The 18,463-nt window shown below is 38.1% G+C and overlaps 1 protein-coding gene across 6 annotated transcripts in view; it reads right to left on the reverse strand.

Moving 5' to 3' along the window:
• Positions 1-882: 882 nt before the first annotated feature.
• Positions 883-18,463, reverse strand: part of fnbp1a (formin binding protein 1a) — a 35,030-nt gene continuing 17,449 nt past the window's right edge. For 2 of the 6 annotated variants that reach the window (XM_053504870.1, XM_053504867.1), the window contains 10 exons: positions 16,911-17,039; positions 16,677-16,823; positions 14,294-14,473; positions 10,408-10,590; positions 9,567-9,581; positions 8,631-8,740; positions 8,358-8,490; positions 7,451-7,578; positions 7,152-7,291; positions 4,890-5,179 (listed from right to left, as the gene is read on the reverse strand). In XM_053504870.1, the coding sequence (XP_053360845.1) occupies positions 5,001-5,179; positions 7,152-7,291; positions 7,451-7,578; positions 8,358-8,490; positions 8,631-8,740; positions 9,567-9,581; positions 10,408-10,590; positions 14,294-14,473; positions 16,677-16,823; positions 16,911-17,039 (1,344 nt within the window). In that variant the 3' untranslated portion in view covers positions 4,890-5,000. Of the gene's footprint in view, positions 3,326-4,889; positions 5,180-7,151; positions 7,292-7,450; positions 7,579-8,357; positions 8,491-8,630; positions 8,741-9,560; positions 9,582-10,407; positions 10,591-14,293; positions 14,474-16,676; positions 16,824-16,910; positions 17,040-18,463 lie in introns of those variants that run through there. The other 4 variants (XM_053504869.1, XM_053504866.1, XM_053504868.1 and 1 more) reach the window with 3 other exon arrangements.

An 18,463-nucleotide genomic window follows, 5' to 3' on the forward strand; every position in this document is an offset into this window, starting at 1 on the left:
CTGATGATGTCTCTGGTCCAGGAGTGGCTTGATACCAGGAATCCAACAACAGTGGTGATGCGTGATGGCTCTCGATACATTAACTTTCAGTCTCACTCTCGCAAATCTTGAATTTCTTTTTGCTTGAGACAACCTTTAAGTCTGCATTCATCCCTGTTGCTTGTGCATCTTTTCCTATCGCACCTTGTGTGGCCTAATCTTTTTGTAAAGGGTGTTAATGATCATTATATTTACATACTGTATATTTTATATGTTAAAAAACTGTAGAAAAATCTTACAGGATTCAAAAAAATTTCTTGATGTGATAGCATCTTAGAAATATCTTAGACTTTGCATTTTATAATTATGACTTGGTATCTCATAAATCAAAATTCTGACTTTGAGTTTCAATATGTCAGAAAGAGATAACAAATTATGATTTGGCATCTCATAATTATAACTTAGTGTCTTTTTAGTAAAATTATGAAAGGGTCTCTCATGAGTAAATGTATTATATTAAAATCTTGACAGTATGTTATGACATAGTATTTATGACTTTTTCAATACACATGTCAATACATCAAGGGCTTTGATACATGACGATTACATTAGACATTTGGTTATGACTGGTTTTTGGTCTCAGAAAGCAGTCCTGGGTCAGGCTTGGGTATTTATGCCATGTGTACCTTCAACTGCCATGTGCTGCCATCTACTGGCCAAAGAAAAAAGAAACAGTAGTGTAAAAAATTTAATTAAAGATAATAGAGATCTATAATAGATAGACTTTTTTTCTGAAAAAGAATATATTAAACATGATAACTTTAATAATTTTAATGACTGATAATAAATAAATGTTAAAAAAGTATCTGACACCCAATATTGAGACACAGCAGCATATTTCACAATGGCCTTTAATTTGATTATTTGCACATAAAAATTTGATGCCTTTTACAATGGTTCTGTTTTGAAAATTGAAGTAGAATTAAGCTCTATTATTACTAATAAACAGGGAGCAGCTGGGATCAACACTGACATTACAAGGCTCTGATATCTTGGCAGTCTGGTGTTTATGATAAAGTCTTGAGGGAAAGAGAGAGTCAGAAAATCTAAAACACAATACTGAGAATGCACACACACTCTCTCTCTCTCTCTTACACACACACACACACACACACACACACACACACACTCAGCACTGCATTACTCTTTCTTTATAAATGGAGATAAACCACAATGTTAGTCATTCAGAGCTGATTCAAAGAGCAGCCCAAAATCCATCAAAAATGAGGTAACTATTTGTTTTTAACATCAGCTCAAATTACTGCGAAATGATGATCAAAAAGAAGCATCTCGATTTTTCGTAAAAAAAAAATATAAAGAAAGAAAAAAAGTAAAAATAAGAACCTAGGAAGCATGAAGCAAGTGGCCATGCACAGGTGGCGAAAAAAATAAAACCTTTCAGATCCATAGAAAATGAATAAATAAATTAAATAAGTAAACCACAGGCACGAACACAACTTAAGAAGCAAGTTCACCCATCAGGAAGTGAAGGCAAGAACTTGCTGGACCCTTAAGACTGGCACAGACAAAGAGACGGGGCAAGCATGCATGCGCAGAAACACAGCACCAGCTGGAGAACATCATCAACATCGAGTGAACGCACTACTACAGCTACACGACACACGGCTATGGCCAAAGCCACTGAGCCCACAGAGAGAGGGGTGGGGGGAGAAGATACAAAACGAAGGAAAAGTAAAAAAAGACACAATGAAAGAGGAAAAGATGGAGGAAGAGAAAGAAAGAACTTGACCAGGAAACAGATTTAAAGTGAGGAAACGTAAAAGACAGGAAGAGGAAGACAGAAAGAAAGAGACGGGAAACTTCAAAGGACTTTAGCGCTTTTTCACTGTATAGTGGGGTACGGTAAAGAAAAATTCATTTATGCGAATTTTTATGCCAAAAAATCCAAAAAAAAATAGCAAATAAATGGCAATTTGGGAACGCCAATTAACGTAATCCGCATGTGTGGGAGATAACACACCAGGCACGGGAAGAACATGTACACAGACACGAGGTGGGAATCGAACCCGAATCCTGGAGATGCATGGCGACAGTGCTAACCAAAAGCAACTTGCATGTTTATATTAATTCATTTGTTCACCAAATTCACCAATTTTCTTCAATGCATGATCCATGATTCTGATAATGTTATTTACAGAAGGAGTCTCCAGTGTCAGGGCTTGGTAACAGTTATTAAGACGACTTTCCATTTACAGTGACATCAAAATTATTTTATTATTTGCAGGACGTGTTATTACGCGGGACGTGTTCCTCGGAGAGCATGCCCTCAAGTCTTTTATTATTCACGACATGCCTACAACAAATTGACTGAAACCATACAGAAATTCCTACTTTATCTGTCCTACTCATAGTTTTAGGGCTAGTGTTCTGCTATTTAACACTACCTAACACTAATCCAGTTTACTCAACCAGTAGGTTTGGATTTAGATTAGTACCTGTACTGCTGCATACGGTACCACAGTGTCCAGTGCAAAAACGCTATCAGTGCGAGAGAGAAAGATCAAAGCGAGAGAAAGAGAGGAAATGTGATGTATACACATATAACAAGGAAGAAAGTGAACATGAGCGGGTAAGCGAGTGAGTGAGGCGGTACTGCTTTCGTCTCCGTGAAGAAAGAGTCACCGACTGAAGGACTGCAACACTAAAGCTGCCTGCTTCAACAACTTCACTTTCAGATTTGGTCACAAAAAACACCATATTGAATCATTGTATATGATATACCTCTAGAAAAAAACAAACTCGAGCACCTTTCCCGCCCACATAACCCGCCCTAACATTTTTAAAAAAAGTCCATGAAAGTAGTTTCCCTAGGGATCTTCAAGAACCTTTTGAAGCCAGAGAAAGACAGCAGCTACTAGATCAGGACTATTATGAAAAGCTTGGCCGGCTTGACTAGAAGCACATCGCGGTCCTGTATCTGATTCTCAGGGACAGAGTTTAGACCTCTGGTCCGACAGCAAGCAGCTACTGCACAAGGCGGAAAAGGCTAGGCTCACACGAGAAGCAAGCTCTGCAAATCATTAGCACACGAGTCATTTAAAAGAAAACAAAAAAACAAGCAAAAAAAATAATAAAATAAGATCTCAGACATTATTTCCGAGCCTCTGGCCCGAAGAAGAGGAGATTCAGAGTTTGTGTTAAAAAAGGATCGGCCTGTCAGACGGCCTCACACAGCACCTCTCTGACTACGCATTAAAGAAGAGGGATGTTTCACGCAAGGACGCTTGCCCTGCCACTCCTGTGCCAGCCAAACGCTTTTAGGGATCTGCAAAGAAAAGAACAAAAAATAAAAATAAAAAAGCAAAGAAAAACAAACAAACAAAAAAAATCACACAAGATGTTAGACATGTGACATTGGAATAGTGTAATTTCTGGACTATAAGACACTTTTATTTGCCCGCAAGCAGGTGATGTGACTTTGACAGGTTATTATATGCTGTGATCGTCCTAAATTCTTCTTTCTACGACAGCAGGATTTATTGCTAATGCAGCCTTCGATGTCACTATATGACTTTGTCTGAAGGACTCAACCTTATCCACACCCAGATGGGAGAGTCTTCTACTCAAATTATGCCTAACAGTCCAAAAATACTGCACTAACCCATGACAATACTTCGTCACCATTATCCTACATTCATTCGCAAGCGTACGTCAATTCGTCACCTACAGTAGCAGGTGATCGAAAAAGTGTCAGTGTTAATATTTCCTGCTGTACCGGACTAGAAAGTAGTGAGGCAGAATTTACAGCTAATATTGCTTTACAGGAGGGAAAAAAAGAAACAACAACAACAACAACGGGAAAGCTTTCATTTTACAGCGACATTAAAAAGCATGCAGAAGCAGATGCAATCTTATTAATACTATTAGCATCATAGATCACTAAAATGTGTTGTATTTTTTTTTCTTTGCCTCATTTAAATCCTCATGGAAATGTCGAAATGTCATCAACTGGTTTTGCCTTGCCGCTCGTGACAAGAACTGCATGCAGAATGGTGATGGTGGCCTCTTAATATTCTCACAACGTCGCAAAATTGATTCTGCTCGAAGCTCTTTAACTACTCTAGCTGGGTCTCAAATCAGAGATCATGGAATATGGAAAGCTGGTCAACGCTAAATTTGTTATGAGCATGCATGAATTAATGTAGCTATTTTTTATTTTTTTATTTTTTTTTTTTTTATTAGGATTATACACATTTAGCTTGAACTGCTTGGGAAGAAAAATTGTATATTTGTTAGTCAGAGAAATAAAAAGAAATAAGTACCTGAGTAAACGTTGGACTAGACGTTTGTTCGTTCATGCTCACTTGTACAATATTTACAATCATATATTTTAGGATTTGAAACACTGACGTACAGAAAGTGTGATTTACTGTAAAAATTGAAAATGTCTATTGTTTTTTTTTTTCTCACAATATCATTATTGCTGAGTCTCAATCTCTTCACCAAATTGAAAGAATTTGATTCTTAGCTTGAAAACAAGTATTACCTGTGGCGCAGCCATAGACAGACATATAAACATACATGAATCTTTTTTTTTTTTAAATACAAAAACAACCACAATACCCAAAGATATGATTTGAAATGTAGATTAAGCAGCGTTTTCTACTAGCACACCTCAGGGGCGGCTCTATTGCCTTCTCATCCTCATAAAAGTTTTTTCCCTCTTTCTTGCATTGAGAGAGAGAGGTGTTTAATAAAAGAGCCGATTAATACTGACACAATAGTTCAGTCCACTTCCTGTCCTATAGCTCTCTCTCTCTCGCGCTCTCTTGCATTCTTCTAAGCAACAGAAAAACTTTTTTTTTTTTTTTTTTTTAAAAAGCAAAAATGACCTAATGTGAACATTATACACCATCGTCAGGGCCTATAAAAATGGCCAGAGGACAAGGACAGTCAGAAGAAGGCGCTGATGCTACGCATGTCGGTTTAGCTCTGAGGGGTTAAATATAGGTCATGGCACCTTTGGAGTTGGCGTCGAAGCAGAGCTTGATGTAGGACGTGGGCACGTATCCCTCTTCGTCCTCGTTCCTACGCACTCGAGTCCAGCCGTCTCCTTTGTCCTCTTCGATTACGTACAGCATCTCGCCTTCCACCATCGGGATGGTGCCCTCGTTCTGGCCTAAAGCGTGAGAAGAGATGAGAAAGTTAGAGTTCTGTTTTAGGAATATACCCACAGTACGAATGTCATACTGAACCCTCACATCCTGTTCACTACCTAGCAATACATGACGCAGGCAAAACAATTAAAAGTTACTGGAATGGAGAAAAAATACAAACTTGTCCTTAGTAATAAATTTGTCGGAGCTAGACAACAGCTTTAAAATAGTTCCTGCTACGGCCTCCGAGTGGCGCAGTGGTAAAGCACTCGCCCTATCATCCGGAGATCGCGAGTGATGCTGTAACCTCTTGCAGCCGGAGGTCTAGAGGGAGCTGATTGGCCGAGCTCTCTCAGAGGGGAGGGATGAGAGGTACTTAGTGCTCCCACATTATTTACGGCTCTACAGCTCTGTGAGCTCGCGCGAGCAGATAGCGCTGTCCTCCGAATGTGTTACGCTGCCCCCCCGGGGTCTTAGGCCCTCCCCACTGAGTGGTAGTTGTAGCTTAATGTGGGAGCCCCCTAGTGACAGGGAGGATTTGGATACGACTAAATTAGGGAGAAAATCAGGGGAAAAAATCCAGTAAAAAATAGTTCCTGCTTTCCCACTTGTCAAATCCCCATAAAATCCAGAAGCAGTGCTGTAACAGTTTACAACACATGTCCAAAATCATGTGGAAACCTGACCTTCTCGCCCATTTCTGGATCGTTTCCAAACTGTTGCCACAACACTGGAAGCCAACAGTTACCTACAATGAGTTTGTATGCTGTAGCATTAAGAGTTCACTTCACTGGAAGTAACAGGCCAAAACACGATCCAGCGCAACAATAACAAGTGCAGTCGGTAAAGATATGGTCAGCCCCGACTGGTGTTTCCTGCAAAAAGCCGTGACCTCGACCCAACTCAGTACTTTTGGGATGAACTGGAATGCCAACCGAATCCCAGGCCTCCTGAGTCATCATCAGTGCCTGACCTCACTAATCCCTAATAATTTTCCTGACTGAGCACACATCCTCATGGACATGTTCTAAAGTCGAATGAAAAAGCATCTCAGCTGATTGAAAGTTATAACAGGAAGGTTGTTATACTAGTAAAAAAAGGAACGCAACATGGTTTTGAAATGGGATGCATAAGTATGGGACTTGATATCTTGCAATATCTTTTTACAAGGCTGTGTGTGTGTGTGGTCCAAAGACTTGTATTTAGACCTAAACTTTTGGTTAGCAGCTTTGTTTTAAAGTAACTGTTATAGATTGAACTGAAAGTATTCTTTCCCTGTGTTTTAAAATCACACTAGGTATATGTATTCCAAACTGGGAAAAATATTGATCCCCAGTCCATATTTTCTATAATGAATGGCCTGATCTGACTAAACATAAACTATATATTTAATTATACATAAAAATACATCAACTACAATAGAAAAGTTACATGTTTCATGTGAGGAATGGGGAGGTACTGTATTCATCAATCATTCATCTTCTATAATGCTTATCCTGTACAGGGTCACAGGGGCCTGGAGCCTACAGTATCCCAGAAGATACTGAGTACAAGCCGGGGCACACCCTGGACAGCGTGCCATCCATCGCACTACACACACACAGTGGACAATTTTGGGAATGCCAGTCTTTGGACTGCAGGAGGAACCTAGGGGAATCCCGTCAAGCACGGGGAGAACATGCAAACAAGACTCGAGGCGGGAATCGAACCTGCAAGTCTGGAGTTGTGCAGCTACAACGCTAACCACTATGCCACCGTGCCGTCTGGGGAAGTATTGGTAGTAGTTAAATTTTCACATTTCTTATTTAATTATCAGGATCATAAAAGCTAATTAAAGTCAAGCACCATCAAGTTAACTGACTCTCCTTTAGCTGTAACTCACTCATGCATCGCTCATTAAACAAGTTAGAAAAGTTTTTTTGGTAAAAAAAATAAATAAATCACCAAAAGTGATCAAATTGTGCACTCCGTAATCTAGGACATTTCTGCCGCTACCTTCGAAAGGGTAGAGAGCCTTGCAGGTTCCTATTGTGGGTAAAGGTTCTTCATCATCAAACTCATCATCGAACTCGGTGCTGCGGGACTTGAACTGCACCGTCTCCGTGCTGGGGTCCTCCGTATAGCTGCCGTCCGGACTGTGCACAGAAGACATGTAATACATACAACAGTCTAAATGAATACAAAGTTAATAAGGGCGAGGTGAAAGTAAACCATAGGGAGCCATGCAGGGTGTGTAGAGGTTTGTCTGTGTGTGTGTGTACAGTATAAGTGTGGTGTGTGTGCTTCAGGAGTACCTCTCCCTGTTCTGGGCACAGCTGTTAGCAACGTTGGCCGGGTTGCCCTGCGAATCAAAAGGGGCGCTTTGTCTCCTCAGGGTGCTGTCCTTCTCCAGCAGCTTCCTCTCCAGGTCTGTTAGCCAGGTCTGTGAGGAGACAAGAAGAACATGGAACTTAGTCAAAGCTAATACGTTTTTTTTGGCTGTTTGAGTTATATCATTTTTTCTATTATCCAGAGTTCCTGTTTAGGGCGGGGTTTCCACATACTGTAGATCACTTGTGAAGACATTGATATTTACGCCTACATTGAATTTCTGGCACTGGAATAACGATTCTTAGCAGCTTATTAAAGACTTAGCTAGATTTTAAAAACTTTTTAAAATAAAGACATCCAATTTCTTTAGTATTAGAGTAATTAGATAATCAGGTTGGCTTTTGATTCTAAATCAGAGATCATTTAAGACTAGCCAAGAAAACCTTTCTAAGATTTGAGCCGTAGCGGATACAAGTGCAGATATTCTTTAATTAGATGAAGTTCAGACAAACAACACAAAATGCACATGGCAACAAAAAACTAACTACAGTACTGTACAAGCATAGTCATAAGACTCTGAGCAATACTTAAGAAAATGCATTTCAGAACAGTAAGCACAAGAAAAGCGTGACCCCGAGACACAGGAAACTGGCACTTAAATACACAGCCGGCCGACCCAGCTGAACGTGATCAGGGTCATGTGACGTGCTGGGGCTGATAAAAGATAGCACCTCTACGGAACTACAGTACCAGGACAAAGACTCCAACATCACAGCAATTCAAACAAGTATTTAATGATCACGCAAATTATCTTTGCATAAAAACAGTACATAAAAAAATAACATTTGCATGGATTCGGTGGCTCCTGGACGGGTTTTATTTCCTTCTCACCTCATATTTATGTGCCTCGAGCTGCAGCTTTTCGATGCTCTGCCGCACCTCCTCTAAACGTGGGTCCACACTGTTGGGGTCACCCATGTGAGGGTTCTTAATGTACACTTCCTTCATTTTATTCAGCGCGTCCCTGCGGTCAGCGAGAAGAAAAACATGATGCGCTGGATTTATGGTTTATCAAAACACTGGATGGGATTCTACATTAAATCTGGAGTGGATTGTTGTAATAAGTATGCTTTTGTGGAAAGTGTGTGTGTAGACATACAGTACCTCTGATCCATCTCTTTCTGGATATCTTTGCTTATGTCATTAAGCTTGGCCTGCAGTTTCTTTCGCCTTTGCTCTGGGGGTAAATGACTGTAGTCCTCCTGGATTGTTCCCTAAACATACAGAGAGAGAAAGATGGAGAGAAAGAGAGAGAGAGAGAGAGAGAGAGAGAGAGAGAGAGAGAGAGAGAAAGAGAGATTGGAGCTGGCAGGCATGACAACCTGTTTTTTCTCTATTAAGTATTCAACGTTTTTTCCTTACTTTAAAGATACAAAACCTGTAAGTTAATCTACAATGCATTTATTCCATCAGCAAGGGTCTTTAGCTACTATGGGGAAAATGGATGCATAATAATAATAATTATTATTCATATAATAATAATAATAATAATAATAATAATAAATCAGTAGTATCTGGGACAATGAAGCTGGGAGAGCAATGATGCCCATCACAACAAAGTCTGGTTTCTTTTTCAATAAATTCCATTAAAGTTAAAAAGGCTGAAAAAAAGCTGCCAAATCTCTGTGAAGTAAGCAGACTGTAGAAAAAATAATAATAATAACACAGTGCCACCTGCTGGATAGAGTTTAAACTACAGGCAAAAACAACTGGATAGTTATGTAGTGTCACATTTATTGTTATTAAATGCAGGTTTCAGCGTACATTTTAGGAAAAGTAATTACATAATATCCATTCGTAGGTCCCACATAGTTACTTAGATTTTGTTTTCTAAAGCTAACTTTTATAAAAGCTTCTCCTCTGATTTTGGGGAAATTCCGCACGTTATGAAATCATACGTACGACAGACTATAATACCCAAGCAAGTTTATTAAATCATCTCTGAAACACCTACCGTATTGTTACTCCTATTATAATGCCCCCCCTTTTTTTTAAATCTTAAAACTAGTAAAACTGGTGAAAGTAGACACTTACACTTACCAGCTTTAGGGAGAGCTGTATGCAAAGGGATGCAAAAACAAAAGACAACAGAAAAAAACATTCAAATCAATTCAGCACTTTTTACAGGCAGAAACCCTGATGTAATCCTTACAAATCCCTTTAACGATACCAGCCAACATTTATTTTATGACCATAATCTTATTCTTACAATGAAAGGACATATTTAGTAAATATTTTTATAAATATAAAATAATTATAAAAATAATATTATAAATATTATTATAATTATATTATAAATATAATAAAAAAGTAAATAATTTCATTATTAGATATTAATTAAATGAAATGTTTTTGTAATATTTATAATATATGTGATATTTTCTCTTCTCGTCACACAAAAAAGTTTTTTTCATTTATCAGATCCTGGCTAGAGTCTTTATTTATCCTCGACTTACTCTGAGACAGCTTTACAACACACTTTATTTTCTGAAAATGTCATCTGCGCGAGCTAATTAATCTGAATAGTAAAAGCTGCTATGTGTAGAGAAGCAGGTGGTGGGATTTTAAATGAATAGACTGCACTACAGGTACAGCGCTGATGTGTGTCACACGACTGTAAAGTGCTTTTTATGAAGAGTAGGATCTTTTTCTGTCCTTGGTTGCTGAGTTGACTGAGCCTACCTACCCACAAGGCAACTATAAGAAACTACTAGCTATCAGTACTGTACATACATACTGTTCCTGTTAACCTAGTTGAAGAGTGTTGCCTATTTGGAAGCATGGTTCACTTTCATTTATATTTTTTATTGTTTTATGCCACACTTTCTACTTAATTCACAGCTCGCAACTCTATCATGCAGCGGTTCCCTCGGGTGCTTACCCCACGCTTGAGGCTCCTCAGGCACTGCATCTTGTGTTTGGAGCTCATGAAGTCATTGAGGCGCTGTCCGAGCGGCTCCTTGCTGTGCGGAGGCGAGTGCGGCCCGTTGGCCAGGCCTTCTGGAGAGGGCGATGTGGGGGGAGGTGGAGGGGGCTGACGGGGTGACGCTAGCAATGACATAAGCTGCCCGTGAGAGAGCCATGGAGCCACGGTCACAGATGGAGGAGTGATGAAACACAGAAGGAGAGAGAGATGGAGACATAAGGACGGAGAGAAACATCAGAGGAGCCCAGCAACAAGCAGACAGCAGGAGCGCTGACGAAAAAGTCAGAGTCCAATATCAAAGGCCGGTGCTAATTTTAAGCGTCGTTAAGAATGTTTACTATTCTGTCAAACGCCATCATATTACATTGTAAATTAACAGTTGATAAATATATAACATTTTTTTATATTATAGAGAGACTTCTTAGGCAGCTCAAATTTTATTAGAATCAATTTGAAATGAATAATCCTTATAATATTTACAATGGAGAAGATGTTTTTTTTTTAAATATAAGGATAAAATATACTCTACACTGTAGTAAGTGAATACATTATTAGGAAATATTGAAAAAAAACTTGAGAATGGTTTTGATAACAAGTCTAAAAACAACAACATTTATTATAACTAAAAAAGAAATCTTTAACAATTCATTTAAAATAAATTTTAAAGTGTGCTTTTAATGTCAAAAAGGGTTTCTGCCTGTAGTAAAAATAGCATTTTAACTGTAAGATCTTTTTTATATTTTGTAATTTTCAGGTTAATGTAAGGCAGTGGTTCTCAAACATTTTCTGTCATTCCCCACTTAAGGTGGTGGGCGAGTTTTCAAGCCCCACTTGTCAACAAAATGATAACGAAAACGGCTATGTGTACTATTTATTGAAAAATCTATTTTTAAACCAGTAAGATCAAATAACACCAAGTTCAAAACAGATAAAATACACGTGCAATTGTTATAACAGGCTTACTTTGTTACTTATCTAGAGCTTTCTTTCAAAGAAGTTAAGTGGCTTATTAACGTGACTGGGGTGTGTTGTCGATAAGTGTCTTCCTACTTTGTCTCATGCTGTCTGCTGCCAGCGGTTTAAGACACAACACACACAGAGGTCTCTCCTCTGCCCCCATCCCCACCATGAATCCAAGCGCAACATAGGCTTCATCATGTTTTCCTTTCGGCTGGCTTTTTGGTTGATTGGGCTGAAAGTGCTGAATCACATGCTTATTTGTGGTCCATGTAACAAATGTATCCATTGATGTTATTATGCTCACTACATACAGTATGCTACTGTGTTATGGTCTAAAATGCCCCCGACCTAGGCCACGGATTGCCCACCTAAATTCATAGGTTTATGGTTTACAAATGACAAATTATAATAAATGAATTTAATTATAAAGTAAGCAATATATATAAAAAAAGGTTGTATAGGGAGAAAAATATATTAATTATATATATATAATTAATATATTTAAAAAAAAAATACGGTGGTGAAAAGAAACGATTTTTATTATGAAATAAGCAATATAAAAATATACATGTGGTATATAAATATATATATATATATATTTATAAACCACATGTATATTTTTATATTGCTTATTTCATAATAAAAATCATTTCTTTTCACCACCGTAATTTTTTACCACAAACAATATTAATTTAGTTTAATTTGTAATAAATAATTTGTTATTTGTACATTGACAAACCCCTGCAAAATAAATGTGCCATAAAATAATCATTTTGGGGGATTTGTATTAATCGTCTCGACGGCTGTCACGTGCCTAGGGTTAATTATAATAGTAATAATATATTCGATAATAATAAACCTTTGAATGTATGTCCTAATATAATATTTGATAGAGATTACGTGTGTATGTGTTGGGGGAGGGGGAAAGGGGTTTGGGCAATCCGTGGCAGGGGGGAAATTTAAGCGCATAACACCTGTTTGTGTCGGCGGTAAAGTTAGTTTGATATTCGCATCTCCGAATTCAATAGCTGCGTAAATAAACCCGCAAATAAGATACCCACATATATTTCCTCTCTACATTGTCTTTAAGCTACATCTGCCTTTAATTATACATGTTTAAAAGCATAAACACCATTATTCTCTACGACGCAACGAATGATTTAGGGATCATCACAAAATGCCGCACACCAACAAAAAGCGTAGAACGATATTGATCTTCCCTTCTGTTCAGCGCCTGAAGGATCAAAAAGCAACTTTGTTGCCTCAGTGGAAACTAGAAATGCCAGACTAGTACTGCCTGATAAAATAGTAATTTTTAACAAAAATACAGAAACATCAGCATACACATTGGAATAAATGAAATGACATATATATAATACCGAATGTTTCCTTATATATTGTTCCTCTGCAATTAACATGCCGACGTTAAACCGTTATTGTTGCACTATGGTTCCACTTTTTCTCTGATGTTATTTTAATTTACTTGTATTAATGATCCATTTCTTTCTGTGTCATTATTTAGTTTCTAGTGTCTGATAAAGAAAATAAAGATTAAATAAATCAATAAAGAAAAGTATACTTTCGTATTATTTTCCACTAATTCCCATACCGTTCATTGCGCCCCACCTGTCATATCTGTATTCCCCACTAGTGGGGCGCGCCCCACACTTTGAGAACCACTGATGTAAGGTGACGGAAAAGAACTCTATTCATGTAATTACATTTTAAATAATTCTGGGGAAAATTTTGTGCAAAATAAGTACATACAGTATTAATGTACTATTAATTAAACGTGTAGTATTATGATTTTACAAAGATAGTTGATGATTGTTGACATGTACTGTAACGTAGATGCCTTTCTTTCACCAGATAGAGACATTTTCCAGAAAACTAATGAGTTGAGCTACTTTGGATGACATCTGTCTATCAGTTAAAGGACTGATTTTCAGCAAATTTCATTTCAAAAACACCAGTTTGACATTTTTTTAACTTGTGCTTTAAAGTTGAAATGCAGTGATACTGTGATTATATGAAGTAAGAGTACAATATACACCAATCAGCCATAACATTAAAAATCAAATCATTATGCCCAGTATTGTGCAGGTCCACTGGGGAAGCTCTGGCCCCTCTGGGCATGACTCCACAAGACCTCTGGGAGTGTGCTGTGGTGTCTGGCACCAGGAAGTTAGCAGCAAATCCTTTGGGTGCTGTGGTTTGTAAAGCGGGGTCTCCATGCATAGGCATTTTGTCCAGCGCATTTTGTCGATGTACGGTTGTATTGAGGTCTGATGATTTTAGAGGCCAGATCAGCAATCAGACGATTTAGCCTTTGGTCCACACAGGCATACAGGAGATGAGCCTTGGGTGCCCATAATCCTATCAACAGCTTACTGGTATTCACCTGGTGGAGGTGTTAATGTTGTGGCTGATCAGCATACACTGCATGCATGCTCTTAAAATGATATATTACAGAGCTTCTACAGAGAACTAAATTACTTTTTTATTTTGCTTTATTTTTTTGGTCAGTGTCCTATAGATTAGAAAATTAGACAAACCTTTACATCCACTTATTTTTACAGAAGAATCTTGCTGATTTTTTTTTTCCTTTAACAATGCTCATAACAAATAACTGAATTTTTTTTGAGAAAAAAAAATGGATGTTCTTCAGTGATATGGTAGAACAAACAGCCCTTTATGATTTTGTGAATGACAGATTATGTCATTGCAGGGCTGGAGGTGTGAACAGGTGGAGCTTAATAGTCAATAGCAATAAATTTTGTTTCCCCCTTGTTAATGTTTATTCAGCTGCTGGATTCTGGTCTTCGTCAATTCTACACCTCTTCAGAACCCAATCACCAGGGCATTCAGCCATGATCCCTACCTTATTCCTCTTAATTAAAGGCCACAGCCTGCTCCGGCTTCTGCGCCGACTCTCTCCACGTGCGTTCAGGAAGCTGGACTCAGACACGGCTCTCTTCATGGAAACACTGTAGTCCTCGAACTCTACGTCACCTGGAGGCTCAAAGCCTGACTTGTACGTCTCTACCACCTGCTTGGTGTCCTGAGGTTGAAAACACGGATGGGCAGAAACAAATTTTAGTTTGCTGAACATTCCATGATATCCATTTGTATAATGAACATACCAATTACTGTATTATATCTTTACTGGGAAAAGTCTGAAGTATAAGGTGCAAGGGTGTGAGAGTAAGTCTAGCTGATTGCATTATGTTAAATAGCCTTGATTTTCTGAACCGGGATTATATGAAGTCTAAGACCAGTATGGAGAATACATTTTTGGGTCACAAATCCTATAATGAGGTTAAACATTACCTTGCCAGTTATAGTTTAATCATCTTAACAATGACACATTTTCAATTTTTTTTAAGTCCTCTGTCTGTCTTCATCCTGCGCACTTCCAGATAGCTACACCCTGATTCACTCACTTATCATTTATACCACTTTATCCTGTATACAGGGTGGCGGGGAGCCTGAGGCCTATTCCAGGACACTTAGAGCAAGAGACGGTGTACACCCTGGATGGTAATTAATGTCGGATAAAGGTGTCCACTGTTGTGATTAATGTCATAGTAACCGCATAACCACAAAATATCAATGCGGTATAAGTAATCTGGAAATCTCAGTTCTTAAACTTTGGTTAGGTCTACAATCCGAATTTGGAAATGTTAAGAGAAAAGGCAATGGGGAAGAACATGGTCTAAAGTGTGTTTCTGTTGAGCTTTTAAAGCTAAACTTAAGGTGTCATCTTGAGTCACATGCATCCACAAAGGAACTTAAGTCCAATCACAGCCTGTAAGCCCCCTGAGAGGCCTCTTATCATCTGTAACACTTGGATGAACTGCATACATTTGAGCGATAGTTCAGGACAGCTAAAAATACACACACACACACACACACATACACACATACACACACACACAACACACACACACACACACACACCATACACATCATCTCCATGGCTACTAGCCACAGCTGGTAAAAAAGCTGGGCATCATGATCATCGCTCATTAGCTTAAAAGTGGGGCAGGGGCATTTAGAGTAATGAAGTCAGCACTTTTCAGTGATACATTATTCATATGTCTGCTAAATATAGATGACTTAAGTCCTGTTGTTGAATAAAGTGAAAATTCCTTCATCCTTAATATTACTGCAACATGCTGCCTTACTCAGTTTTCTTAATATACTGCATTATTTCTATATGGACTACAGATGTGTCCTAGAATAAGAGAATAAAACGCAAACGGGAGGACTGTTATCACTATTAAACAAGGATAGCTTTATAACTTTTATCCACCAATAGTTACGCGTAATGTTGTGAGACATGCATGATGTTATCACATACGTTATAAATTGCCATTTTAAATAATTGGTCCCTTACCATGCTCTTCTTTTTTTCTTTTCTCTAATTCAACTAAATATTTCATGAAGCATGATCTCAATCCTAATTTAATTTATGAAAAATGAAAAACTTTCTGACAGTGTTAACTTCAGAATCTCCTCTAATAAATCATAAATAAAATGTCTAAAAATGCCATTATTTTTTGCTAAAAAAATATCAATAAAATGTTTACTATTACTCTTATTTATGCCTTAGAAGTTCTTGTGTGAATTATAATTTATTATTTCACAGAAATGTTAGTGTATTAGAACATCTAAGAAAACATCCATTAATCTGAGCATTTGATTTGTCTAGCAGCTAAAAAGACTGTCAGAGCCACTCTCACAGAAAATTAATTAATGCCATTTGACCAATCAGAATCAAGCATTCAGTAGCACTGTGAGAAAAATCATTATACATATTACTAGATCAATATTGGACTCTGCAGTACTAATATTGAAGAAAATGTGCAAATGTATACATAAACGCCAAATACATTTCATAATCCACTATTTCCATTAGTATAATGAGCCTATGGCGGCATGGTGGCTTAGTGATTAGCACTGTCGCCTTGCACCTCCAAGGTGAGGTTTGCAGAGGCTTGACTTTTGCCTCGGGTCTGTGTGCATAAAGCTTGCATGTTCCCCAACATTCCAAAGACATGTAGGTTAGGCTACCTTTCTCAAATTGCCCATAATGTGTGAATGACAAACGGGTGTCGACCTGGCGACCCGACCTCTTAAAAAACGATGGATATAATTCCAGGATGGGGAGAATACAGTGTATCTCCCAATGTGCCGAATGAACGGACCAAAAAAAAAAGAGAAAAAAAATTCTATAAATAGAGGAAAGACTGTACACATACCATTTTGGGCTCGATGGACTCAGCTGCCTTGGTCATGCCATCCAGACACTTATTAACAATGGGTAGCACTTTGCGCTCTACCTCGGAATAGCACCTCATGCTTTCTCCTAGTCTCTCAATCCGTCTCTCCTCCATCTCCTGGATCCTCTGTAATGCAACAACGAAGTTAAACTTAGACGTTGTTGGTAGCTACGATCACAAGTTATAGTTTTTTCGATCTACTAAATATCCTACTTGAAAGATGTGAGGGATGAGGGTGTAGTAGTGCTCATGTTGGTCTTTATTAAACTTCTGCAGGTAGGACAGATATTCGTTCTTACTGTCATCAGCTATTTGATGCCTTATTTGAGCCTGCTGTTTAGCCTAAGCAAGAGAGAGCGAAAGAGACAGAGAGACAGAGAGAGAGAGAGAGAGAGAGAGAGGTTAGTGCTATAAGAACGTTCGCCCAAAAAGTCCAGCATCCTTTGTGCTACTGCAGGGTCACGCTGTAAAGTAAAATAAAAAGCCACATACAGTACAAACAAAAACACAAAAAAATCTAAATATGTGCGCTGATATCCAACAGCACGTAATACCACGTGACGTCCGTTGTGGCATAAAAACACGGACTGATGCTGATCTACCAGACAGGATGAGTGCAGCTGCACAGACAGAGACGTCTCTCACGGGGCTTCATCCACAGATCTGTCCAAATGTGTGGAAACTGAAAAAGGCTTTAACACGCCAGACACAAACCCACTGGCTTAAAAAAAGAATCACACAGTATCACATTACCTCATGCAGCCTACTGTATGTTGATTAACAAGGCTATTTTACAAAGAAAAATGTTCCAGCAAGGGCACATTAAATTAAATTAAATATTTGATTTGAAAATATATACAGAGTTAATTTTCCTCTTACCTCAAATGTAGTTAGTTGTGCACTAGAGCTATGAGGCTAATGTTGCTAACAAGTAGGGCTACAGCTAGATTATTTGAGTTTACTACTGTATGTTTACCTTAGGCTCCAGTGATAAAAAAAAAAAAGAGTTTGGGACAAATATGTCACAAAACTAAGTTCACAATTTTGACAATTTTAAAACAAGAGAGTCTCACGTCTGGTGAAAAGATAATTAGCTGGTAACCAGAAGATTTAGCTACATTACTTTTATGCTAAGCTAGTCATCCTGCTAACTTAGCTTAACAAGCTAGCTATATGTTAGTTATGAACAAAATCCTGGATGTTCTGGAAACCTGTATTTTAATAGCTTCCATTACTAAGATAACTAAAATGTAATTTGACATTTAATATTAAAACTTTAAATGCAAGCCAGTTTGATAACATTTAACTAGCTGTCTAGCTGTGTGCTGTAGCTATGACAATAAACAGACATGGTTCTGTGTCAAGAATTACATTGTGTCCTCGTCTCCTTAGTAAAGTTCAGACATACAGTGCTCGATTATTTGGTCTAATAATGCTAGAATGTGTTATAAATGATAGCCTGTTAATAAACAGGCACAAGCTGTAATCTTCCATTACTAGTTAGCTATGATAACCTCGTAGCTTCAGGGCAAAACTAAGCAAGATTAGGCGCCAAACATGTTTGGTCTGGCCGACTACATTTGAGGTAAGGGGTGCAAACTGTGTAAAATTTATTTATGTCAAACCACTGCTGTAATCCATACTAGGGCTGCATCAAGCCATCGACAAAATTAAGTAGATTGATCTCATTCTCAGTTGACATGTTATTTATTTAACCAACAACATAAATGAGACGTTGGCTGCCATCAGCGACATCCCTAGAAACT

The sequence above is a fragment of the Clarias gariepinus genome, chromosome 9 (assembly GCF_024256425.1).
Source record: "Clarias gariepinus isolate MV-2021 ecotype Netherlands chromosome 9, CGAR_prim_01v2, whole genome shotgun sequence".
In the NCBI taxonomy this organism is placed as follows: Eukaryota; Metazoa; Chordata; class Actinopteri; order Siluriformes; family Clariidae; genus Clarias; species Clarias gariepinus.